The 25,830-nt window shown below is 40.4% G+C and overlaps 1 protein-coding gene across 1 annotated transcript; it reads left to right on the top strand.

Moving 5' to 3' along the window:
• Positions 1-256: 256 nt before the first annotated feature.
• On the top strand, positions 257-25,599 carry dcn (decorin). The gene is made up of 8 exons (XM_042511406.2): positions 257-605; positions 8,979-9,211; positions 15,520-15,632; positions 17,486-17,699; positions 19,642-19,755; positions 20,148-20,241; positions 22,070-22,208; positions 24,199-25,599. Exons 2-8 carry the CDS (start codon positions 8,998-9,000, stop codon positions 24,397-24,399), a joined length of 1,089 nt encoding a protein of 362 aa, XP_042367340.2. The 5' UTR covers positions 257-605; positions 8,979-8,997; the 3' UTR covers positions 24,400-25,599.
• The last annotated feature ends 231 nt before the right edge of the window (positions 25,600-25,830 follow it).

Raw genomic sequence — 25,830 nt, 5'->3', positions numbered from 1 at the left:
GGCTTAGTCAGTAAAGAGGCTGAATGAGGATGAATGACAGAGAGAGTGTGAAAGAGGGAGAAAGGGAGTTTGTGTGCAGCGTTCTCTGCTGAGCTCTGCACAGGACCTATCATTACCAGATGTCACAGTGAGGGTGGCTGCCAGCCGAATCACTGCTTATTGCTTTAACTCTCTGCCTCTTTCTCCTCTTCTCCTGCCTTCTTTCTTCTTTTCGCTCTCCCCTGTCTCTCTTCTCTTGCTCTCTCTCTCTCCTTTTTTTTCTTCCTCCCTTCTCCATTTCCAGCTGTTTTTGGAGCACGCAGCAAGAACGGGGGAAGTTCTCCACCAATTGTTTCAGTCCTGAGAGGAGCGCGGCGGTCGGACCCTCCCTCCTCCTATCTCTCTCCCCTCTCTCTCCTCTGTCTCTCTTCCTCTCTCGCCCTCTCTCTCTCCTCCCCTTGTTGTGACAGAGCACACCTGCTTGATCTTGGCTGCACGCGCTCCGAGTCCAATTACCCCATAGGCCCTCGCAGCCACTTCACAGTCTCATCCCCCCACTCGACTGGATTTTTGGGAGTCAAGCTCATCTCGCACACTTCTACTCTCTTCGCTTCTACTGAGAACAGGTAGGTTAATCCTTTGACTCTGGGAGAGGAGAAAAGAGGGAAATAATGGGTGGTTAGGGATAAAGAGTAAGGTGTCACTATGGACTTCTTTTTAATGAGATGGATAATACTCTTGAGAGAATTGCTTGCATTTTGCTGGATTGTCACTTTTTGCATGACAGAAGTCGTGATTTAAAAGTCACATTATTTGCCGATGATGTTATATTATTAACATATGATAACTGCACATCCTTTTTTTTTTGCAGTTGCATTTGTTAAACTGGATTTGAGCATGTCTGACTCACTTCTTCATACATTTATTTATGCTGTGTATATTCCACATATGTTGCCAAGTCTTGTTCCCACAGCTGTCTTTGGCTTTGTGATGAGAGACCTTTTAATCATTTCCAGTCCAATCTGCATACAGCTCAGTGAAAAGAGCAGCAAGCTAGGGAAGGGGGTGTGGTAGCGCAGTTGATGCTGGTACCTCACTCCACTGCCAAGAAGACTTATTCTCCTGGCCCGTCGTTAATCTCCTAGGTATCTGCTGCTGAGTGCCATGTGATGTTTTCAGCTCTTTGTCAGATTACAATTTCTTTTTACAGTTTTGTAATGTGCTGCTATTTGTGATAACTGACCAAGTGTTTGGACACTTGTTTGTTGATTGTTTGGATGTAACCCATATGGAGGTGCATTCCCCAAGTTTTGTGGCAAGGGACTCAGATTTGTAATGCTTACATAAAGAAAAGATTTTCTTCTTAAGCTGTTTGCTTCTCCTGGACAGCATTTGCTAACGTCAGTGGAAAATGCATTAATTTGTTCCTTTTCTCTCTTTGTTTAGTTTTCTTTTCCTCCTTTTTCCCTGTGGCTTTTAGGCAGTCTACAAACAAATGAGGGGGAAAAAAAGCTGAAACAACAATGAGGATTTCTTTGTGTTGGTTCAGGCCATTAATGCTTGTCAAGACTTTGATTTGGAAGAGTTGTTTCTGCTGCTTCTCACACTTTTCCATTTCAGCAGATCCTTCGAGACTGCCACCAGACCGTTTTAACCCCAATCTCTTATCTGTCTGCTCTGCGGGGCCTGTTTCTTCTCAACTTGAAGCTTCTCTGCCCACTGTGGCGTTTGCTGCTGTGTTTTCACAGGAGCAGAACAAGAACCCAAATTGCTAGGGGCAACTTAAAGTGAGAGGCTTTGAAGAGGAGATGAAAAAAAAGGCCGTACCTGGCAATGCACAGTGCCATTAATCCCATAATGGTACAGCTTCCTCTATCAAAGAGAGGTCTGAAGGCTTCCCGGCAAGCCACCACACAACTCTTAGCTAACTCATTACATCCTTTTTGCCAGAAGGGAAAAAACCTAATAAGGCTCAGCTGCTCTGAATTGCACTGAGTGGACTGGAGTGAAACTGAATACTGAAAACGAGGACAAACAAAACAGAAAGAAAAGTGGGACTCAGAATAGAATGGAGGCTAAAAGAGGCAGAAACATTGTGCTAAAATACACTCAGAGCAATCAAAGTACTTCACCAGTTCATACTTTTGAGTCAAGCTGAGCAGATGTTTAACATTTGAACCAGGAATGAGTGAACGGGAGGTTAGGAGGAGACAAGGCCCAGATTTGCACTCAGGGGCTGCATTTTTTCCATCTGGACTTCAACTCTCAGGGTCAAAAGGAGCAAAAGAACAATTGAATAGACATCAGCTATGAAGACTCTTCCCCCCTTTTGCTCACTTGAATACCAGAAAGTTCCACATGACAGTCTTTCAAGCCAAAGTTTTAAGGGTCAGACAGAGAAAGAAAATACCATAGGCTATGGGAGAAAAGCCGGGGAAGGAAGGAAAAGAGCACAAAAAGGGAGGAGGAGATGGAAAGAGAAGAAAGGGAGAGAAGGTTGGGCAGTTCATCCACGTCTGTGCAGCACAGACTGTTGATAATGGGACTGAGGTTGATGGCAGGCCGACAGCTCTTCTCATGGAACAGCTGAAATGTGGTTGAAACCACTCGCTGGCTTTCTCGTGCCATGACTCCAAACAGCATGCTTTAAAGACCCTAAAATGATCTTTCAGTAATAGTTATGGCTCTGACACGTATTCCCTTTTGCTGCATAAAGAAATTGCATTAATTGTGGTGGTCAAAAGAGCGTCTTGGGCATTCTTGGAGCCAAAAAACATCCGATGCAGACAAACATGGTAGCATGGATGGCTATTTTTCAAATAAGACTAATTTCGTCCTAATACAAGAACGTTTTGGCTCTAAAATTGTTTGTTGGCCATGTCTTTGCATATTTGCAGATACACATGTTCTTACTCCCAAAATCCCCCGATATATCAGAAATTTGTTGGACATAACGACCACTGACTCCTCACACGACTGCCAAAGGACAAGCTAACAAAATCAGTCGTGTTTTTACATTTCTGCGCTATTATCAATCGTGTTTGTGTGTGCAACTGTGTGGGAGGGGAGCACACATTCATTTGCTGATGGGTTAAAAGGGCCACACGTGTTTTAAACGTCCTGTGGCCTTGTAAATACCTTCCAGTGATTCATTGCTGACAGACGCTCTGCAGAGGCAGACGCAGGCCTGTGGAGAGTTAGGTGGGAGGGGGGGTTTGCGGACAGAGGTGGAGGGTGGGATGGTAGTTGGTGTCTGCTTCATATTGTTCTCCTCATTGCAACATGGTTTGATTTCCTCAAATCAGGTCGCTATGGTTCCTTTCATGCTGCAGGAGTTCGGGTGAAAGATTTGTTGATATGGTAATCACTCTACGGGTATCTCATTGATTTTCTGAGCTCGAACGTGTCAGTGAAAGGCAGTGACAAAGAGGAGAAAGTGACAAAGCAAAGGAGGGAAAATTACTTTACTCCCTCATGCGAGCTCTGCTTCCTGTCTGGGAATCATTAGTAATGCTGGGGCCAGACTTAGGGGGAAGGGAGGGAAGAGAGAGGGATGAGACAAAAGAGGGACACGGGAGGATTGACAAGGATGCCACTGCCACAGGAAATGTCAACCTCCACCCCTTTTTTCTTGGTCTTGACATGGGATGATGAATCGCAGGTTTGGGAAACACGAAAGGAGATAGAGATGGTTCGTGTGCCATTTCCCACACGTCCTTTTCTGGGATGTGGTAGATTGTAAATCTCTTTGAAGATACAGACTAAACTTTCTCACAGCTGCTTGTGCTTCTTTATTTTTTGATACATTTCTTCTATATCAGCTTTAGTTTTGTGAGCAGTGCTTCAACCAGGCCCCCAGGAAGTGTGCCGGGCATTGAAGCTATTTTTTGTAGAGGCCAAACAATGGAATTACAACTTTTAGGTCCATCACATGATTCCATTCGGCCAAAAAAAAGCATTACCTATAGACTTATTGTGAAAGACATTCAGACATTCAGTGCATTCAGGTTAGCAGTCCGGTGAATCGGAAATTAGCCATTTTGTTGGCAAAAGTATTTAGTGCACTTTCTTTATGATGCAGAAGATCCAGGTAATTTTATACATGAGAGGTCAATGTTTTTTAGCTTAAACCACTGAGCAACATTCATATATGACCAGGACCCCACCTTGACTGCTGTATCCTGTTCTTTTTATACATCCATGGCTTCAGGCATTTGCTGACCACCCAAAGCCTTGTCATACTGTTTGGAAGTCCTTGAACAATTATTTCAGCTATTTTTTCCCCCTGGTTCACCAATGATACCAATTTTCCAAAAAATTTGGTTCCCCGGGATACTTTGTTTTTTCGTTTTTTTACCTAAGCTGTGAACCATGACAACATCGGAAGGCGTCTCTAATTCCACAAGTTGGAAAGACACTTGCACATAAAAGTCTTCTTTGTCTGCTTTTTAAAACAAATATCTAAAGTAAAAGAACAAATCTTGCTATTGCAGTTTACTTAGATTGTACACTGTGCAATGCCCTCAGTTGATTACACATCTTTGATTAAAATGGTTTTAATCAAAACTGGTGGCTGCTTCGCTAGATAGCTCCAAGGTTCAAAGAGTGCTGAATGGAACCAGATCAAGAACCAGAGCTTATTTGGTGGAAATTTAGTATGATTGAAGTTCAAAATGTGATAACTTACATTACAGATCAGCTCAGTAGTTCATAATCATCCTCAAATGTCATAAAAGTCGCCATATGCTCAAAAATGGCTAAATTCTTCAGATGAATCATTTTGTATGGTTCATAAAAGTCCACTAATGTGAAGGTAGATTGTGTATCAATTCCCTCCACATTTGCACTGATTAGTGTCAGTCCACTTCTTGTGAATAAAGGTTGTCCCATTTTCATCTTGTAATCTGGCATACAGCCGTAACACGGGGTGAAGCTGGCCATGTTCCCCCAGTGACGCCACACTGATCTGATACATAATGAAACAAACTTTGGAGAGATTGTTAAACCCAATAATCAAATATTTAAACCACTTTTTTCAAAGGAATGCCATTAGTAATTTAATAATTGAACCTGGTTTGTCTATAGTGATTATTTAAAATACTTGTAGATACAAACAAAAAATAGGCTGCAGAGTTCCACCTCAGCAATACATTAATTTTTGGAGGCAGATCGTGTTTCCTGAGCTCCAGGGCAGTAAATAAAACCTTTTGCAACATCAAAACTTTGATTTCAAGCTTGGTTTGATGAGTACAACTCCTCTGTGGGTCAAATGATAAGGCAAATATCTTTTATCCCATGACAGAAATCTTCTTTAAGGGGATTAGAGATGCTGATACTGGCGAGATGTTAAGTTTGCGTGGTCAAGTCATGTTCCAGCATGCTCTGTTGGCAGCCCTCTGGGTTTAGCGCGCACACACACACACACACACACACACACACACGTGTCTTTAAAGAACTTGTGTTGTGAGTTCAGTAGATTCTTCAGGTGTCTGTATGGAGGTGGGGGCATCTTTTTAGAGCAGGGCCGTCTTGCAGGGCCGGTGGACACATCAGAGCACACTGGTAATGAAAGAATCGATGCCTGGGGCACAGCAGGTTGCCTCATGCATCATCCTCAGAGGCTCATACCTGCTGTGAAAGGCACTGAATTTAAACTTTAAAAAAAAAAAAGTTGCATTTTGACCACAATTCCTTGTTCTGTTTTGAATTTAGGGTGACCCAGAGAGGCCTTGGTTGCCCACTATGTTGACACAGAGCAATAAATCTCTACCAAGTACAGCCCTCCATCTCCAAATCCAGGATCCCCTAACTTAATAATAACAATACAACTTAAAGTTGATGCAGCTGTGGTTACAAATTGTTAGTTAATGTCCCTAAGAATAATCCCTGAAAATCCTTTAAAGTCCTTTTTCCTGGTGTTGTTTCAAAATCTTGCTTTAGTCTCATCATCAACAACTCCTGCGCCTGATTATGACTCACAAAATAACAGTAATTCTTGTCTTAGCCATAATTCTATGGCCCATAGAGCTTATTTTAAAATCACTCGTTTCTTCTTCTTTTTTCCTGTCTGGCTCACATTAAAGCCACTGAAGCATTTATGGACAAAGGTTGATGGATTGATGGCAGGACACATGGAGGCCCATCTGAAATCCTGCACCAATGCACATGTGCATGTATATCTGTTAATGTGCAAGTGGTCATGGGTCAAAGAAGGGAGATAAGGCTCAGTAATCGGCAGTGAAACGTGTTATTCTGTGTGCATTGGTGTTCCTTTTAAACAGAGCTGGTACATTTTGCTTTGAAGATAAATCTGAATGTTCCAGCCTGCAAAGTGTGCCAGATGTAAGGAGTTCACAACACTAGTACCTCCTGTGAAACGTGATAAACCGACTCTCAAATACTTTCCAGTATTGGCGATTAATGTATCATACTACGAGACGAACGCATCTGGCATCCAAGCAGTATAAAACGCACCATCAAAGGCATCTACAAGCACTTTTTAACCCAAGAGTCCCTAAATCCAAAATGACGGCGAAACTGTGCTGCCAAGTCTGCAGACAAGGTTTTTGTTGGATTGAGCTTTCAGTAACGCTTAGATAAGAGAGCTTGACACAGCCAAGATTACTCAGTCTGTCGAAGACTGGAACAACGTGTACTCTCGATCTACTGTATGTTCAGACCAGAGCTCTTTGTTTCAACGCCTCCCACTACTCCATGTTTCCGAGCAAGACAAAATGGCAAAAGTTTAACACGGAAAACTGCATCTACACATCAAACATTATGTGACACGATTCCAGGCTCCAAGTGCCGACTTATGAATCACCCTTTTGGATGTTTTTCAGGTTTTTCTGCATCGTAGCAACAGAACAAGAGTGAAAAAGAAACATTAAAAAAGGCAGAGTTATCCCATCCAATACAATTCCTTTCTGAATGGAAGTGATCTCAAGCTTGGTCGTACTGTATGCGAGCACTGTAACCACTGGACTGGAGCTGTACAGTGTGTCAAAGTGGTGGCTGTTTTGTGGACAGGCACTATAATTACTGCTTATGTTGAGAGTCCCTGTGAGCCGTGATCCCGTGACCTGACGTAACCCTAACCTGGATTTACACTACATCAGCACATCTCTTTCTCCTGCATTCTCTCACTTTTTTGAAATGTAAAGCTTTTTACTAATAACTTTTAATCACACTTCCAGTTTGTACACATTTAAAGAGGCACATACAACTTGTGAACTTGCTTTAATGCATCTAAAAACACAAACTACTGTTTCATTCACACCTTAAAATATGCAAATATTTACTCAAATGACAGAAAGTAAGCAAATATGCATCTCGTAAGCATCATGCACATGCACAAAGACCATATAAAAGAGCCCAGAATCACTTTCAACTTGGGCCAACTGATGGTTTTGGGTCAGTTTCATCATCCTGGTCATGATGTTCAGGTCAAGGTCTGCTACAGACCAGCTACTCCCAAATCATTTGTTAGCAGCTGCGGCTAAAATCCGCCCTTCAATTATTGTGGCACCAAGAGGGAAGGAGCAACTTTTTGGCTATACACATGACAAGCAGATTGCTGGGTCTTTGAGACTGTGTATGTGTGTGTATGTATGTGTGCTGCTGTGTTAAAGGTCAGGGAGTTTTGTGGATCTCCACTGTTTGAGTATGAAAGAGTGTGTGGATGTGTCAACTGGTTTGTGGTTGTGTTTAGAAATAGAATACAGCAAAGGGAAGCAGGATTCTCCCAGTGACTCCACGAGTACAGTTGATGCATGCTCCTCAAAGTATGTTAATGGAAAATAAATGATTACTGTGATTGATTACTTTTCAATTGTAAATGTAGCACAGTGGTGCAAAGTGGCAGCTGTGAAATTTCCCATGATGCATCCCATGTGTTTTCTTGCAAAAGCTAGTGCAGATGTTATGCAGCAGTCAATGTTTACATCTTATAATACAGTGATTTTTAGTCAGGGGCACCTCACCGGCTGCAGGGGGTAGGAGAAAAAGTTGTGGAGTAGCAGAACTTAGTTAAAAAAAACAAAAAAATAATTTGATTAAAAACTATATCCACAGTCACCCGTAACAAGTTAACACCATATGTTGTGATTAAGTGTGTGAAAATTACTAGTTAAAAAGCAAAAACAGCTAATGCCAATGCTAAAATTGTTTATAGCTGTTTTACTACAATTAAATGATAAATGGCTAAACTAGTAAGCTAAAAGTAATGATAAATGATTAAAACACAGCAATGCTAAATATGTAAAAGTAGCCCAATGGACAAATGGTTAATGCCTAAAATAAAAAATTTAAATTGTTAACTAAAAGTAATGATAAGTGGTTGGAACATCCAGCTCTTGTATCCTAATGTGATTGTAATAATAGCCTAATGTTAATAACGCAAACTGACCATGAGAATTTTATAACTTCTATTATAACATTATTGCAACAATGTATGCTTTTATATAATCAACAATGTTAAATTCCACCTGCAAACCACAGTTACAGTAGATATTGCGTACCTTAGTATTAGTACTTTAGGAATTGGTCTTTTTTTTTTGTTTGCTGTCTTTTCATTACCCTTAAACATTTGGTACACCTAAAACTTGTCTCTTCTGACAAAGCATCATTGTGTCATTTTCACATTTTTGCTTGCGCTGACCCCTGCTCTATCACCTTTCACCCTCTGCCTAAAACTGACTCAGTTAAATAGCTTATTTGACCAACCTCACTAAATTGTTACACCTAAGCGTTTAACCCTCTAGCCTCTAGCCCTCCACCTCTCACCTCTGCCCTTTGCTTCTCTGGACTTCAGTGTCTTATTTCTGTCTTTCTCTCACTGTGGCGTTCTTTCTATCCAGTGAAAATCAACCTACTTTCCTTCTGACTATCACAGTGAAGGAGAAACAAACAGTAAAGCAGAGTTTCAACACTAATCATAGACAGACTATTTTGAAAGTGTATCCACCCAAACCTTTGAACTGTGTCCTCTCGTCCTCCAGGCTCCCTGCTAGCAGTACCATGAGGTCAGCCTGTCTCTCTTTGCTCCTGGTCACGGCCTGCTGGGCTCTGCCCTTCCGCCAGTCTGGCTTCCTTGATTTCATGATGGAGGATGAGGCGGGATCAGGTCTGCCTGACACGACTCCAGATTTAGGCTTTCCTGCACCGCCTGCAGGACCCAAATGCCCCTTCAGATGCCAGTGCCATCTGCGAGTGATCCAGTGCTCTGACCTCGGTAAGAGAAGACACCTCCCACTGATGGCTTTGCATATTTCAACATGTTCTCACTCCCAACACATTATATTTGGCAGTTTGGCCAGTGGCCCTATGCTTTAAGCTATGACGCTCTGGGTACTCCTGCAGCGTCAGTTTTAGATGCTCAGGGGCTACAGGTCACAAACTGGTGACTCCTGGGTGAAAGTCCTTTTTTGTTTGACCATCACATAAGTGACATCAGTGCTCTGGGCCGTATGTGAATCCTTAATATAATGGTACAAAGTGGCGACTTTTGGTTTCCCAGGGGACATAGGTACATAAGTTATGCAACATTAAACCAACATTTACTTTTGGCCTCATAAGGGACATAAACTGCGGTCTGCTGAGCAAATGTCATATTTGTTTAACCTGTAATGATTGACACTAAGAAAAGCGGAGACTTTTGGTTTCAAACTGGACAGGTACCTAAGCGATATAACATTACATTAAACCAATATTGAGTTGTGGTGTCAAATAGGACACAAACAGCAGTTTCCTGAGAGAAAGTCCATTTTTCTTTGACCAATCTATCACCCCTCCTTTCTACACTAATGTAATCACGCACCAACGGCCACTGACCAAGCTATTTGATGCCCTGGGAATGAGAACAAGCAGTATAATAATCATCAGTCATCTTGCTCTACTGCACTGATGCTATATGTATCCCCAAATCACTAAAATTAGCTCAAACTAAATGTAACAAGCTTTATGTTCAAATCCATTTTCTTCATCCACTTCATTTAGTGCCTGGCCTGAATTTTACACAAATGAGCTCACTCTGTTGGATGGGATGAGGTCAGATGGGTGTCTGCAGTAGTTTTACTGTACTTTTATTGCACTGAGTGACATTACTGAGTTTTTAAGAGCAGTAAAAAGTCCCTGACTTTACAAACAGTCTCCGCCGTCCACCCAAAACTCTGGGTCATTTCAGGAGTATGTTATGTTACGCATTACAATGAAGTCCTCCAGAGAACACGAGACCAGTCACCTGACACCCTAAATGCTCACAGATGCTGTGAGCTTTCACTTCCTGTAACAATTACATGAGTTGCCCTTTCTGGCCAAACTGTTTTTCAAACAGTGGTGGAGATTAAAGGTTAGATTAATCACAGGAAAGTCCCAAACAAAACTTGTTTCTCAATGTATAGCTTACTCACAAGGGTCAAAAGACTACAATGACTTTATCTGCTTTTAAATTCAGCACAGTCACAACAGTTTACTTGATTGTTTGGAGCATATCCACTCTGTTTGTCTAATCTGATGTATAGCGTATACAATAGCTTGAGTCATCTCACAAACTTTGTCACAGAAAAGTCCCTGACCTCATTTGTTCCTCCATATTACGTAAAACTGCTTCACCGCGCAGTTGGGTTTGATCATTTTTTGGCTCTGCTTTTATTTGGAAAGGATGGGGCACAAACTTCAAGGAGGCAGATGAAGGAGAGAGGGGAGTGACACAGACAGACAAACTGGGAGGATAAAAAGAAAAAGAGGAGCAGACAGACATAAGCGGTTCATAACCACTTTGGTTTTAGTGAGCCAAAGAGGGCCAGGGTTGAGACGGTAAAATTAAATAGCATTTTGCAGATTCAGGATATACCAGAGGATGCAGACAGACGGGCAACACTTAGGCAGGTGGCTCAACAGTCAGAGCGACAGACAGTTGGAGAGAGTGATGTTCAGGGAAAAGACCGGTTCCATTACATCAGTCCTTCAGCCGGGGCCCCAGTCGGCAGCGGCGCTTTCCCCTGAGACGCAGCTCCGTGGCTAGATTTTCAACTCCTGCATCAGCACTGTTGGCCCCGCGCCTCCATCTGTTCTCCAGACCTGCTGGCCTGCACGCAAACACACACACTCACACATTGTGACACACACAGAATTAATACTTTTATATGTATATATTTGGGCACAGGCCCGGGCAAGAAAGAAGAATCTGCTCACCATCCAAAAGCACCCTTTTTCTTTTTTCGATGGGGATTATTCTTTGGAAGTTTGCAGCTGGCAGAATGACATCTTAAATATTCAGGAGAGAAATTTTAGCCTTGGGTTCAAATGAGTCGTAACTATATTTGCCAACAAGGTTTCGCTTATCCATCGACTGGCACAACAGCCTTTTGTTCTTCCAAGTATTAAGATTAATGGCACAATCAGCAGCTTCTCTGATTAAAACATCATCTGTCATAGACAGTGATTGTGCAAGGTGTGTAATTGGTGGGCATGCACATCAAATCTACCCGCATTTTCTAATGACTAACCAAAAAACCCAAGCTTACTCATATCCCATGAGGCAATCGGGCCTTTGATGTTGCAGCCAGATCAACTTCGTGCTCATCCACAGCGCCAAACAACGAGAGGATATTACATAAACACTGTCATTAAAGCTTGGAAGTGCTCAGAATGAGTCCAGTCCACTCCAACACAATCATACGCTTCATATCCCAATCACTTTGCTTTAAAAAGGAGTGATTAATAGTGACTGTAATAGTTTGGGGGGGGTTGAGACTTGAGGTCTTATTTTACTCATTCACTCCCTGCCAGTGGCTTTCAGCTGAAAAGTGAGATGCTGACCGAAACATGACATCCGAGTCATTTATTTGCACTACTCAGTTTGTGTTATTGTCATCTTTGTGCTGATTTCAGCACTAATTGCTTTGTCTTATGTGACCCACCAAAACATGACTTTTTTTGCACAGAAATCATGTGTTTATACCAGGCGGGTTTTATTCTCTGTCTTTAATTTTAGTCTGTCTAGTGTCTGAAAGATATAAGATTTTTGAGACCAATACCAAGTTTAGAGGGAAAAAAATCACTGATAACCGATATGGTGGCCAACATAGTGAGTTTTTGAGCTGGAATTAAAAGAACTTCTATATGTAGGTTGTGCACTGTTATAATTATGCAAACGTACTCAGAGGGCTTCTTTTCAAAAATGACTTTTTTAAAGGTATAAAGTAGCTATGCTGTTAGGTAATTAGCCAATGTAGCAAACAAGTATGATAATATTGTTACAGAGAGTTAAAGATGGGGATATTTAGCTTACTTTCCAGCTTATCGCATCAACAGAGTGCACCAGGGATGAGTCCTAAAACCTATAAATGAGTTTTCATTTTTGCTAACATTGCAAACAGATGTGATAAAGGCAGTAACATGCCGATTGTCAGGGACAGGGCTAACATTATATCACTGAAAAGGGAAAGTGATGGAGTCATAGTCATATGTATTTCATAATGTAGTTGGTAACCTACCTTACCGTGAAGACGCCGCTTGACTCCACACCATCGACATCTGCTCAGCTGTGAAGCACTTATGTTCAGCACAGTGCTGAGAGAATTGAAAATGATAGACCTGAGCACACTGTGCTGGGAAAACTGTGCAAGGACACCCTTTCTAAACCACCCCGAGCATCTGCATTATGTGTTCTGTTAAAAAAAAAAAAAGTTTTCATACCCTAGCATAGTGGAAAACAGAAGGACCTATGTCGATACCAATATATATCTGTACCGACAGATAAATTTGTCAGGCTCTCGTACAATCAACAGCTCATTTGTGTTTCCTGCTCATTTTTCTTCGCATTTTCTAATACTGGAAGCAATTTTCAAGCTGTGTTTGTCACAAGCTAATTTAGTTTAATGTAAATTGTTTGGAGGAGCGTCTTCCAGCAGGAAATACAACAAACTTGATGTGCAAGGAGATAAAATCTTGTTGGGAGGGGGGTGAATTATTTTAAAGCATAAACATTCTGAGTGTGAAAATCTGTAAAACTGAAACAATTACCCTTAAACTTCTCATGATGTTACACACATACAAAAACTATTGAACTGTTTATAATAGATGGAAAAAGGGCATTGAGAATTTACTTTTGCATTTCCAAAAGTCCGGGTGCTTGCAATATACAGATTTCTAAAGAAGAGTATTAAATGTGTTGAATAGTCTGACTTTTAAGAGAAGGACAATAAAACAAGAATGTGTGTGCAGAGGTATACAGCGTGGTGCAGCAATGATGGTGGTGACCACAAACAGCTGTGATGGTTTGTGGGTCATTTACTGCTGAGTTGGAAAAGCTGACACAAAAGATGCCTAACTGAAAGTAATGTTTGGGTGAGCTGAACAGAAGTCGTCACCAAGCTTTTAGGACAGAATGTGTCTAGACGTATGTATGTGGACTGGAGATGCAGAATGTAAGCTTCTTTTGTTAAACAGTTTATTCTACGCCTCTTCCCCTGAAATGTAAACTGCCCATTATGAATCTCAGTGTATTCTTTGGGTTACCACGGATGCAGAAGAGCGTATACACTGACTCCCAGCTGTCTTTGCTCATGTTTTTTAAAAGCAAGTCCACTCAACTAAACAGTCTTTCACTTCAGATGCCATTTTCTGTGTCACATTAGCCATGACGTGCCATGATAAAGTCCAAGCAAAGCGATTCAGTGTGAGCTCAGTGTCCAGGTATGCGGGCGCTTTCTTACTCCAAAGGAAATTTGTTTTAAGGTCCATTTCCACCATGTGTGCTCCGGAGCACTTCAAACACTCATTTGGTCCCTTTGGAATGTCACTATAAACCCATTCTGCTTTAAGTCCCTATCATTGAGACTTTATGTAGCATGCAGCGTTGACAAAGAAGACTTTGTTATTTCAGAGTGTCGCTACTGTAAACTCTGTAACTCTTTCCTGTTTATTCGGGTTTGACTTTCTGTCATAATAGTTCTCAAGAGCTTAAAGCCCCTGAAAACTTGCTATCAAACCTACAGTACTTCTCTAAAGCATAAATATTCAGAGCTAAATAGGCAACAACAAAGTCTAAGTCCAGAAAAAAACATCCTCAGTAAATATTCAGTTAGATCTGACTGATAGTGCTAGCAGCATAAACAAACATCCGTCATCATATTTGGACTCAGATGTTGCTAAACTCTGATTAGTTCAAAGAAATATGTGACATCATCTTTTTCCAGCTGAGCTCTGCCATCTTCAAACTAAGCCCCCAGGAACACTGCTGGACTTTGAAACCAGTTTGACATATTGGCGAAAAATTGTGTAATTATAACCTCCTGGTCCATCACATCATGTGGCCCGCAAATGACTATCTCCAAATGGTCCAAAAAAAAAAAAAGCCAGCTGTTGTGGGTTTTTTTATTTCGTTAATGGGAAAGTTTTCAATTGGCGTTCACTGCTGGGTCAAGTGTCTCTGCAGAATTCACAGGTATTCATTGGCGCCATCTCCAATCCGCTTCAATTGACAGTGATGGAAAAATAACATTGATTGGACATGCTAATTTTAGTCCCTTTACTGCCAAAAAATACCGTCCATTTCTGTTCAAGCAGCACTGATTGTTCAAAACTTTGTCAGCAGTGAATAAGAAAGATATAAAAAAAACCCATAATGATTGTGACATTTCCACTGGGCTCCATACTGCTTTCTACAGTTTAATACTCGTTTTTCCTGCCTGTTCATGATGTCAATATTGACACATCCAAAAAGAAAAAGAAAAACTAATAGAAAGGCATTCTTCATCTACTGCAGAGACGTGTGCACAGCCCTGGTCTACTGGTTAAATGAGTCCATACATACTGCAAAAGAGACACTTGAAAGTCTGTAATAGCAGAATCCAGAAAAAGATGTGAGCAAGCCTGAGACCAAGCAGCTGGGAGATGGGGTTAATGAAAACACAAGTGTGTTTCCTCTTTGGACCCATGGATATGGAAATTCGGGTAATTTTATGCCCAGAAATAAAATGCTTCTGGCGCTATCTGCCACTGAGCAACTTACATATGAATGAATGCCAGCCAGCGTCCAGTGCTGTATCCAATTCTCTTTATACATCCATGCTTTGAACTAATGACAAAAGTGAGAAATTCAAATCCTTTTTAGCACTGAATCACACATTTGATGATGTGACATAGTTGTTAATGAAAAGTAAATAAACAGAATCTCCAAATGTGTTCTAATTTTGGCCCAAGTTTATTACTTGATTAAAGAAACTTAATGAGAGAAAATTGATTTTCAGGGCCTTTAAAATACAATAAACCAGATTAACAGCTCCTCAGTATAGTTTAAACTCTACAGTTGATGGGAACTGACCATCAAACACTCACCATGGTCATGCAGACGAGTAGGTAACTATTTTGTATCCATTTCCTGTTGAGGTCAGAGTCTGGTTAACCAAGACTATCATCACCTCACCTCAAACTCAGTTTCCCATCATCAATCATTCTGATTTACTGTATTTGCATGCTTCTTACACTCATACCCGACATCTGATGAAACAATGTCTCCTAAAATTTGCCCATCAGGTCTGAAGGCTGTTCCTGAGGACATCCCAGACGACACCACCCTGCTGGACCTGCAGAACAACAAGATCACTGAAATCAAGGAGAATGACTTCAAGAACCTCAAAGGCCTTCATGTAAGAGACTTTTCACCTCCATCTGCAGAGCTTTGTGTCTGTTTATTATTCCTAATGTTATATAATCTGTTGTTATGGAACTGTAACACAAATTGCAACCCTTCGTCAACAAAAACCTTGGGAAACATCTTGATTCTCATTGATGTATTAATTGTTAGGTTGTTTCATGTTCGTTCCCTGCTTGTTTCTATTCAACTAACCATCCCCAAAGCAATTGCTCATTCTGAAACATGTACACAACATGGACTCCCACCTCAAAACTGTCTTCATCCTCTTCCATACATCCTCCACTCCCCCAATCACCAGGTGCATGGAAACTATTCACCCGTAGGCCCTACACCCTCATGCCTTAAAAATCCTTTAGCTTTCTTGCTTGCAATAAATACCACCGTCTGACGGCCAGAGTTTTTTTCCACTTTAATGCAACCGGCCTCTCAAGGGAGTGGACCACATACTTCACATTGCCTAATGTCTGCTTTACATGAGTAGAACAGCAGGAGTGAGAGTCCTCTGAAAATGCATTAGGGATATCTCCACAGTGGACTTGAACTTGACCCTCCCACTTGACAGCACAGGCACCTGCATGGCTGGAACAGCTGCCGAGCTCAAAACGTCTTATTTTTGTAGAATCTCATCTGGAAAGTACGAATGTTTAACTGTCCCATGGTGCATTTGGAGCAGGAAATGTTTCTGTTTGGGGAAAAAAACAGTTTGGAGAAAAGGTCAAATTCCCTAACAGCATAATTTTTAAACACTGATGTGAACTTAAACAAGAGCAGACAGAAAAATTGCTTTAAACATGCCAGATTGAATTCATCTTTGACTCAGTGTTTTCACTACCTCAAAGTTATTTGAGCATTTTGTTAAAAGCTCTACTACAACATGCATCAAGAATTTTAAAAAATATATATTTAAAGGTCCGGTGTGTAGGATTTAGTGGCATCTAGTGGTAAGGATTGCATATTGCAGCCAGCTAAACGTCTCCAGGTTCGAATTTCTTCAGTGTTTATTGTTCAGGACGTTTTTACAAGGAGCTGAACTATCAAAAGAGGTCTCTTACTCTCCAAAACAAACAGATGAGGTGATAAAAAAAAACATGGTAAAAACACTAAATAAAGCAGTTTAAAGTTTAAAGTGTGTTTCTCCAACGCTCGTGTACGACGATGGCTTTCGTCAAAACGCAAGGCCCTATCTAGAGCCAGTGTTTGGGTTGTCCATTCAGGGTTACTGTAGAAACTTGTCGGGGAAAAAGTCTGTATGCATAGGGCAGGAGTAGTGCTGGACAGGTCAAACAAACTCCGGACTTTCACCCAGGAGCCCATTTTCACTTCCTGCATGACTTTTAGCCAAACCATGATTTTTTAACTAAACCTAACCATGTGCTTTTGTAAACCGAAGGAAAGCTAAAAGATAAGTGTTTTACCTCAGTTGTAAGTTTATTTCGAAAAGAGTATGTAACAAGCAAAAACTGTGCATTTCCTGGAACAACAGAAGTGTATTTTGAAAAGACACAACACATAAAACAAGCGGAAATTGACCCGCCATCCGAAGGCATCTGAAACCAACACGAGTGTACCAGCAAGTGATATCTGGAAATGTAGGTCTCCTTACAGAGCGGTGACATTTGATAAGTTGGGATGAGAACATGTTGAACCTCTGTAGACAAGGACCAGCTCCCTATGTAGGCTCATTCTAAGGTAACAAAAACACAACAATTCGTATTTTCAGGTGATTAAACACTAAGAAAAACCTATTCAGCCTATCGGTTCCATTTCTGCCAATATATTCCCTTAAAGCCTTCACACTGGACCTTAAACACTCATATGTAATCTATCTGGTATTCTCTTTTATAGGCTCTGATCCTGGTGAACAACAAAATCACCATCATCCACGCAAAGGCCCTCAGCCCTCTGACCAAGCTGCAGCGTCTCTACCTGTCTAAGAACATGCTGAAGGACGTGCCCGCCAACATGCCCAAGAGCCTGCAGGAGCTGCGCATCCATGAGAATGAGATCACCAAGATCAAGAAGGCCTCCTTCCAGGGCATGGGCCACATCATCGTCATGGGTATGAAAATAAAAACACTCTCTGATTCCTTCAGAAATGCAGATGTTTATTTAGATAGCACCAGCAGTCTGAAAAAGGTATGAGGTATTTTTTTCAGCGGCAGTTCACATCTGCGGGGGTGTGTCCTTGATTTTGTGGATGGCTGCAGTTTCACAGGACTGATGAAAATATTTACCCCGAGTGAAACTGGTGTAAAAATGTAATGTTTCCACAGTCTGTGCCCAGTTTTCTAGTAATATCATGAAAAACAAGATCCTTTTTTTATCCTCTGTTCACTGTTGATCAAAGTACTGCTGACAAAAGATGAGGATTGTTTGAAAACTTATTGAAAGAATCACCTCAGGTATCTACAGTCAGTGGTGGTACAGTCACACTTGATTTTTAAGCTGCAGACCTTGCATACTGCCATTTCCTTCTTACTACCGTGATCAACAGCTTAATCCTGGAATCTAAATGTAGCTAATTTTTAACTCGATATCCTGAAAAATGTACATACTTAATGAAGAAAAAAAATCAATTCCATTATAGTAATCGGTCTCAAGTCAAGTCTGAAGTCATGAATACTGTCTGATCTCATAGAAATACATGAAATGACTACGACATCTGAACACCACATTACATCATTGGCACATTTCGTGTTGCAATAACATGCCGGAAGCCTGAACAAGGTGCCCATGAAAGTCTATTAGGATCCGTATTGTGGTGGACACACAAATCGCTGGTTCAACAACATCACGCAATTGGCAATGGTTAATATTCAGGCCCCTAGAGGGAGTGTGAAGAGCGCGTAAATCCACATAGGGAGGTTCTGGGTGGTGGATGGTTCAACAAACCCCAAACTTTTGGCCGGGAGACCACTGTTAGTGTCCGTTGTTAAACTAAAAGCCAACGTTGACTTCTTTAAACTAAACGTATTACATCCTTTTCGTAGTTGCATTACTTTACAATGTATTTTAGTCCTGTGTGTGTCAAGCGTAGTTATTCTAATCAAAAACACAATCTTTTTCTAAATCTAACCACATAGTTTTGGTGCTTAAACCAAACCAAACGCAATATGTGCCACTACCATGTAATGGGGTACTCAGACATTTTAGTTTTGCATATTTCTTTGAGATAACTTTACATGAACACCAAGGCAAAGTCAAGTTGAGTCTTTTTAATATTGTTACTGAAGCAAGTCTCAAGTCTTAAGATTTGCCGCACGATTCAAGTTGTGTGACACCATTTTCCATGACAAACAGTGGGCCCTCACAAAGGGTGAAAGAAAGTGTTCGTAAATGCACAACCTGCCTCGGGTCACAGTAGTACCCTTCAACAGCTGTGAAAGATTAAAACATTATTCATTCATCATTTTATTCAGTAATTTGTTTATTTTTTAATGGGTATACATGGGAATGATAAATTTGATTGATTCTGATTTGGAAAGACCAGACGGAAAGTTTGCCCCGTGACGTTTCACTGTTGAAAAAAAGATGTTCACATCATTGTTGGGAAGTGATGAGACGAGCATTTTAATAATGAATGATTACAAGCATATCTTTTTCACAAAAGAATCACAGATTATTTGTCCTTCATCCTTTTTGTCCTATCTTTTTGCTCCACATGTCCTTTTGACATCTCATCACTAACTTGTTAAACTTCCCACTTCACAAATTAAAAGCGTCATATTGTCCTTGCTCAACTGAAGCTCAAAGATTGGATTTAATAACTTAAAATGTAATAATATGAGAATGATGATCCCTGAAAAATCAGGGAATCTGGCGTGGAGAAATACTGCGTTGCAAACACAAGCTATTCTCTTGCCCAAGACTTTGTTTACCCATGACTCAGCTCTCTGTTCCCGTAACACACCAGGAGGGAAATTAACTTCATAGACGTGATCTGTTACTGCTGTTCTCTCTCTCTTCCTCGTCTGTGCTCACAATTCACTCATTTTTTTCAGAGCTCGGGTCCAACCCTCTGAAGAGCGCAGGAATCGAGGCCAGCGCTTTTGCTGACCTGAAAAGGGTCTCTTACATTCGCATTGCAGACACCAACATCACAGACATCCCCAAAGGTAAAACTCTGATATGTATTTCCACTAATAATTTGGCTTAATCCAAGTTTTATTCAGTCACGTTCAGCCAAAAACAACCTTCTCCTATCAAAAGAATGCACGCTTGGATTTAACAGCTAAACAATGGGCTCAGTGTGAGGAAACACAAACTGCACAGCGTGTAATTCAAACTAGTCCATTTCAGGGTGGGAACATGTCTGGTGTATTTAGTAAAGTGATACATGGAATAATCCTTTGGATTTGATAGATTTGGAAACAGCCACTCCTTGATAATTGAATAAAATCTGCATTTATACATAAAAGTGGCTTAAAGTGTCATAAGCTACAAAGCTAAATGTTACTGAAGTGATCTCCTTGTGCGTGGTGGTAATCCTTGTCTCGTGGGTTGTCAGGTCTGCCCAGCTCTCTGTCTGAGCTCCACCTGGATGGAAACAAGATCACCAAGGTGACGGCTGCCAGCCTCCAGGGCCTGAAGAACCTGGCCAAGTAATACAAATTATGATTCTCCTTTTACATTAACCCATATTAACCTTACCACTTCTTTTTTAACTGAGCTTTATAAACAGATTATGTAACTATCGTTGAACAGCAGCCACTGTGGCCACAAATGGTAATTCAGCAGTGTCATTGAGTTTCCCTTAATTAAATACGATTCTCTTGAGTCATGTCTCCTGGTGAAGTACACTCAGCCCCATAGGAAGTACTCTGGGCTCTGAGGTCAATTTTTTGTTTGTGGCCAAAGTGTGTAATTACACTGTCATGTTTTCCCCTTTTGGCCAAAAGGACTTTTTCCCATTGACTTACATTGGGAAAAAGATGTCTGTAAATCAGTGGATATGCTTTTTTGAGCATCACAACCTCCATAAAATGGCTCATTTCATTATCAGGATTTGATCCATTCAGCCTGATACCACTTCGAAAGCCTAGGAGAGCTGCACGATTAAATGTTTTCATTCCCATTCACGTTAGCAGAACTCTAAACAAGTTAGCCATTTGGCCACTACAAATCTCTAGTGCACTTGCTCTATGGACCGCACAGTGTTGAAATAGTGCCAGCCATCCCCAGACCATCCAGTTAATTTTACATGCAACAACTGAACCATTTTGACTCATTTGCCACAGAGCAGCTCTCATATAAATGAACGGGTCACCACATTCAATGCTGTATCCAGTTGTCTTAATACGTACAAAGCTAAATTGGAAGCAGTGCTGATCATCCGGGTAACTTCATTTGCAGCACTTTAATTTTTTTTGGCTTCATGCACACTGAGCAATTTTTATACAAATGAGCACCACCTCCCAAGCTGCATCCAGTTCTCTTTATACATTCATGCACAACTTATACTGCATTAATTTCTTGTTTTATTTAGGGTATAAGACCATTGAAATGTTCATCAATGTGACTGAATACATGATTGTTTACATCAGTAAAACAGTTGCATTCCTCTAAACTTTACTAACATTAGCTGCCATAAGCTACTTGTACCAGCCTAAGAAAGGTTTTAGCGAGAAGAGTCCTGAGTGTACTGAATTTCGCAGGGTGTGATTTTTCAGCTTTAAAAGAGGATGTCTGTGATATTTCAACTTTAAAAATGTCAGCTCTATCGGTATAAGTTATAACGTTGGCATTAACCACCAGAAGCTATATCAGACTAAGTTTGTTGTGGGAAAATCCCTGAGTGTATTTAGCAAATTCATTGCTAATAAATTCTGGTTATCATTTGTGATAGAAAGACTGCCTTATTTTATCTTTCAAAAATGACAGTATCTTTCATTTGGAAACATAGGTTGCCCTTCTTATCCTGTTTAGTTTTTCATGCTGTCTCATGTTTTCATTCTGGTCTGACTTGTATTAGCTTGACTCTGGTATTACCCTTGAAGGGATTGGCTGATTTTAAAATACTAAGACCTAAACAGTAGTTTTTAGATAATCAAAATAACTGGTTTGCTTATAAAATGTTGACACACTGTGTTTTTAAGATTAGTGCTCCGATTGTGCCAAAGATGGCATACCAAACCAGAACAAAGAGGGCTTTGATACATCATGAGTGGAGTATGTTGGAGAGGATGTGAGCAAAGGATGGTTTTTATTTTCCACCCACTCCTAATTAAGAAATACTGGGAAAGTAATGACCTTAACTTCAGGTGTGGATTCTTTCCTGTATCCTCATTTCCTGAAATCATTTTTTTAGTACTACATTATTGATTATTTGCATTTGCATTCTTCCACTCATGCAATTTGTTCCTTTGTGATCCTTGTTCTTCTCTAAATTTGCATATTTCCATGTCTCACGCTTGCTGATTTTTCCTGCAGGCTGGGTCTGAGCTACAATGAGATCAGCTCTGTGGAAAATGGCACTCTGGCTAACGTCCCCCACCTGCGAGAGCTTCACCTCGACAACAACGCTCTGACCAGTGTTCCTGCTGGCCTGCCCGACCACAAGTACATCCAGGTACATACTGGTTTCATTACATTATAATTACAGTACTCTTATATCTCGTTGTTATTTATACAAGTTTTAATCCCCAACATGATCACAGGAATTATTGCAACCATTTAGTTCCAGCAAATTAACTCTGCTTGAGCGTTATATGTTGTGTGTCTCATTTTCTTATAGTGTCATCACAAATAGCTCATTTTCTTTAATCCAAACCATACTGGAAAAGTTTACTTTGTCGCATTTTTTGCATGTAGTTTGTTTAGGTTCACGCTGCCCGATTACAAGTCAACTGGGGCTTCCATAACAAAAGTCACCTGGATTCATTTAGTTTGTTTATGGAGTAGAGTGTTGGTAGCCTGTCAAACTATAATGGTACAGATTTTTGCAGCAGTGGGAGTGTAAACAGACCTGATTCAAGACCCTTTAACTTTCGTCTGGCCTGAGTCTATTCGTTGTTTCATGAGGCCTCTAAGTCCCCATGAAACCTTTTAGGGGTAATTTGTTGTCGTTGGTTGGGATTGTATGTACACTCCAAGAGAACCGCAGCGCTGTACACCTGTCAGCCATCTTTTTACTCCAACCACATTTTAATAGCAATGGGCCTCATTCACCAACCGTTTTTAACAAGAAATTTCACCTTAAACCAAATTCATCCCAAAGATTCTTACATTCACAATGTTTTTTAATTTGGGATTTATAGGTGATGCATGAATCCATGCACACTAAAGAGCACACTTACATACATTTTTCAATGAGATGTTTGTTCAAAATAATTATTTGTTTTTTACACATTTTTTTGTAATTACTTTATTAATCTTACAAAAGCATTATGCTCCTTTAAACACTGCACTAAAACTTAAACTTACATCACTTATGTAAATGGGAACCATGAAATCTACTAATTCATGAATGATTATGCCAAGTAAACATTGTGTGAAATAGTCCACCTTCCACTTTCTCTCCTCATTTCTGTCACTCCGTCAAACACACGCTCAACTTCATCTCAAAATGCTCAAATGCTTATCTTACGAGGATAATGGGATTCGTCATTATTATTAGAACATAGTTACCAACAGTTCTGCGGTTTAAGAAGCCATCATGAGTCTGACCTAGACTTTTCATAGTACCTTAACTAGGAACAAATTTAAGAAAAAACTCCCAACAGGCTTATGTGCAGTTTGTGCTAAACTGACATTTCTTCCACAAGACTGAGTCACTGCAGTAATAGTAATGAGATATACCAAAAGACAGAGAGAATATTTGAAAATAACAACAGAGTTTGGGATGTTTTTGATGAATACAAAAGAAAACAAAACTTTAGAAATAAACTGTAACATCACAATTAAAACTGTAAAGAGTCAAGCCACCTCTAAGAGAATTCAGTATGCTATAAAGGGATTCATCATAGAAACCACATACCACAGGGATTTAATTTGATGCTTTTTTCACAAATTTTACATAATTTTGCTCTGTGTCTTCTGTCCTTTCATGTTCCATTGTACATGATGGTACATGAAGTTTGTTAAGACTTGTATAGTTTAGTGTCATTTAGTGGCTTTTGAATCTGTAATTAGCATTATTGTCTGTCGCAGCGAGTTTGTGGAGCTTCCCTCCTTTTGTTCTTGTTTCTAGGAGTGCTGCATTGCTTAGTTGCATGGTTGTTTTTTGCCATATGTTCATAGCAATATGTGTTTCTATTTTTTATATGCCTCTAGAGTCATACTTGTCCCTAAATACCAACCAGCATACACTTGTAGTCATTTTTAAGTATAGGAAGTCCTCTTCCGTACTGTTTTTAGTTATGATCCTAAAGGAAGTCCCTGCTGTTTTTAGCTAAACATCCTGAAGAAGAAAAAAACAGTTCGACTTTCTAGAGCTGTTATTATTCATTTGGTGACCTATGATTATCTTCTTTATCTGCTTTATTTTGAAATTCTAAATTATTGCCATGTACATCCCACTCAGTGACCAAAGGTTGTCATTATTTAAATCCCTTCTCTAGGTGGTCTACCTCCATGCCAACAAGATTGCTGCTGTGGGAACAGGGGACTTCTGTCCTCCTGGCCTCAACCACAAGAAGGCCATGTACTCTGGCATCAGCCTGTTCAGCAACCCTGTGCCTTACTGGGAAGTCCAGCCCATCACCTTCCGCTGCGTCTTCGACCGCTCCGCCATCCAGCTCGGCAACTACAGGAAGAAGTAGAGCGTCCCACGCGCCTCTGCCAGGAAGTGTGTGTTTGTAAATGAGTGTGTGAAAGTTTTCTAAGTGTGCGTGTTTGCCCTACAACACTGACCCCCCCACCAACACTGCCTCCCCTTCCCCACGAATAATGGTGTAATTAATCCACGCGCTCATTTTCAAAATAGCAGACATGGACCTCAGCGTATAATTTTTTCATTATTTAGCTTCAAAGTTGGTGCAACAGTAGTAGCTTACAGCAAACACCAGCACACAGCACATCATTTCATACACACAAAGCATTAACATTGCAAATATGCATTTTCATTCAGTGGACAAATTGGAATTTAGAGGTGATTCCTAAACAAAAAGATGCGACACCTCAAACAGCGGAAAATCTCACGATTTGAAAAGCGTCCCCAACCTTTAGCCATTGTATGAATTATAAAAACGCTGGCCTGTAGAGCAGGCAGCAAGGGGTTAACTTGTGTTTTACCTTTAACAACTGGTATAACTAGAATGTACTAGATATTACCTGTGTACTAGGATTCAGAGTGTAACATTACCACGCTGCACTCCTTGAAACAACTCCGAGTTTCTATTTGTATTGTATTCAATTCAAGTAGAGATAAAAAGCAACCGTGACTTCTCTCACATTGTGATTTCTTGTGCTTACTTCAGTGTTGATTTAGTTCTGGGTATTTTCACTTTCACTTCATCACATTTCCTCTCCTAGTGTATGTTGTTCCATTGAAAAAAACAAAAAAAAACAAGGTGAAAATAGCTTATTAAAAATGTAGAATAAACCATATATGTTTTAAACAGAAGCCATTCCCAAAGATTTATATGCATGCTCTTTTTTTTCCTTTCAACTTGAACCTGGTGCTTTCTGGAATCTCTTGTTAATGCGTGTATGTATTTTTCTCCATGTTTCCCTGCCCTTTCTTTCTTTTTTTGTTTTTTTTTTAAGAGTCAAGAAAAATTGGACGGTGTATGTGGACCGGCATGCCCACTGCAACCATGTTGGTGTGAATGTTGTATGTATAGACGCTGTATATAAATGCTGTATAAAAAAAAAATCTCTCATTTGCTTAAAGGCACAAGCACTTACCATAGCTCAGACTTAATATATCAGCAACAAAAGGTGTTCCTCTTTTTTTTTCCCGGAGCAGGGGCTCCAGCTAAGGTGTCCTGAACAAAATAAAAATACTAATGGAAAAAGTAGCTGTTTTTGATGGATGTAATGAACAGAAGTTGATTTATGATCAATAATGTGGATGGGGATTTGGGGCTCCTGGTCACTGGATGGCGCTGCAGTAGCTACAGCATAAATGTAAAGAAGGCAGTGGCTTCCTGGTGAACAAGGTCAAGAGGAGCACAGGTAAAAACAGGTGAGGCACCATCGCTCTACATATATTAGGTGAAAAGCATCAGTCACATATTAAGGAAAGAAAA

This window comes from Plectropomus leopardus, chromosome 22 (assembly GCF_026936395.1).
Source record: "Plectropomus leopardus strain MGB_pleo_1.0 chromosome 22, ASM2693639v1, whole genome shotgun sequence".
Classification (NCBI taxonomy): domain Eukaryota; kingdom Metazoa; phylum Chordata; class Actinopteri; order Perciformes; family Serranidae; genus Plectropomus; species Plectropomus leopardus.
The sequence above is the reverse complement of the archived record's forward strand: the minus strand, read 5'-3'. Positions and strand labels throughout refer to the sequence as shown.

Coding starts and splice junctions, on each gene's coding strand:
- dcn (XM_042511406.2), top strand. CDS start 8,998: ATGAGGTCAGCCTGTCTCTCTTTGCTCCTGGTCACGGCCTGCTGGGCT. Junction 19,756..20,147: donor CATCACAGACATCCCCAAAG/GTAAAACTCTGA, acceptor GTGGGTTGTCAG/GTCTGCCCAGCTCTCTGTCT. Junction 20,242..22,069: donor GGCCTGAAGAACCTGGCCAA/GTAATACAAATT, acceptor TTTTTCCTGCAG/GCTGGGTCTGAGCTACAATG.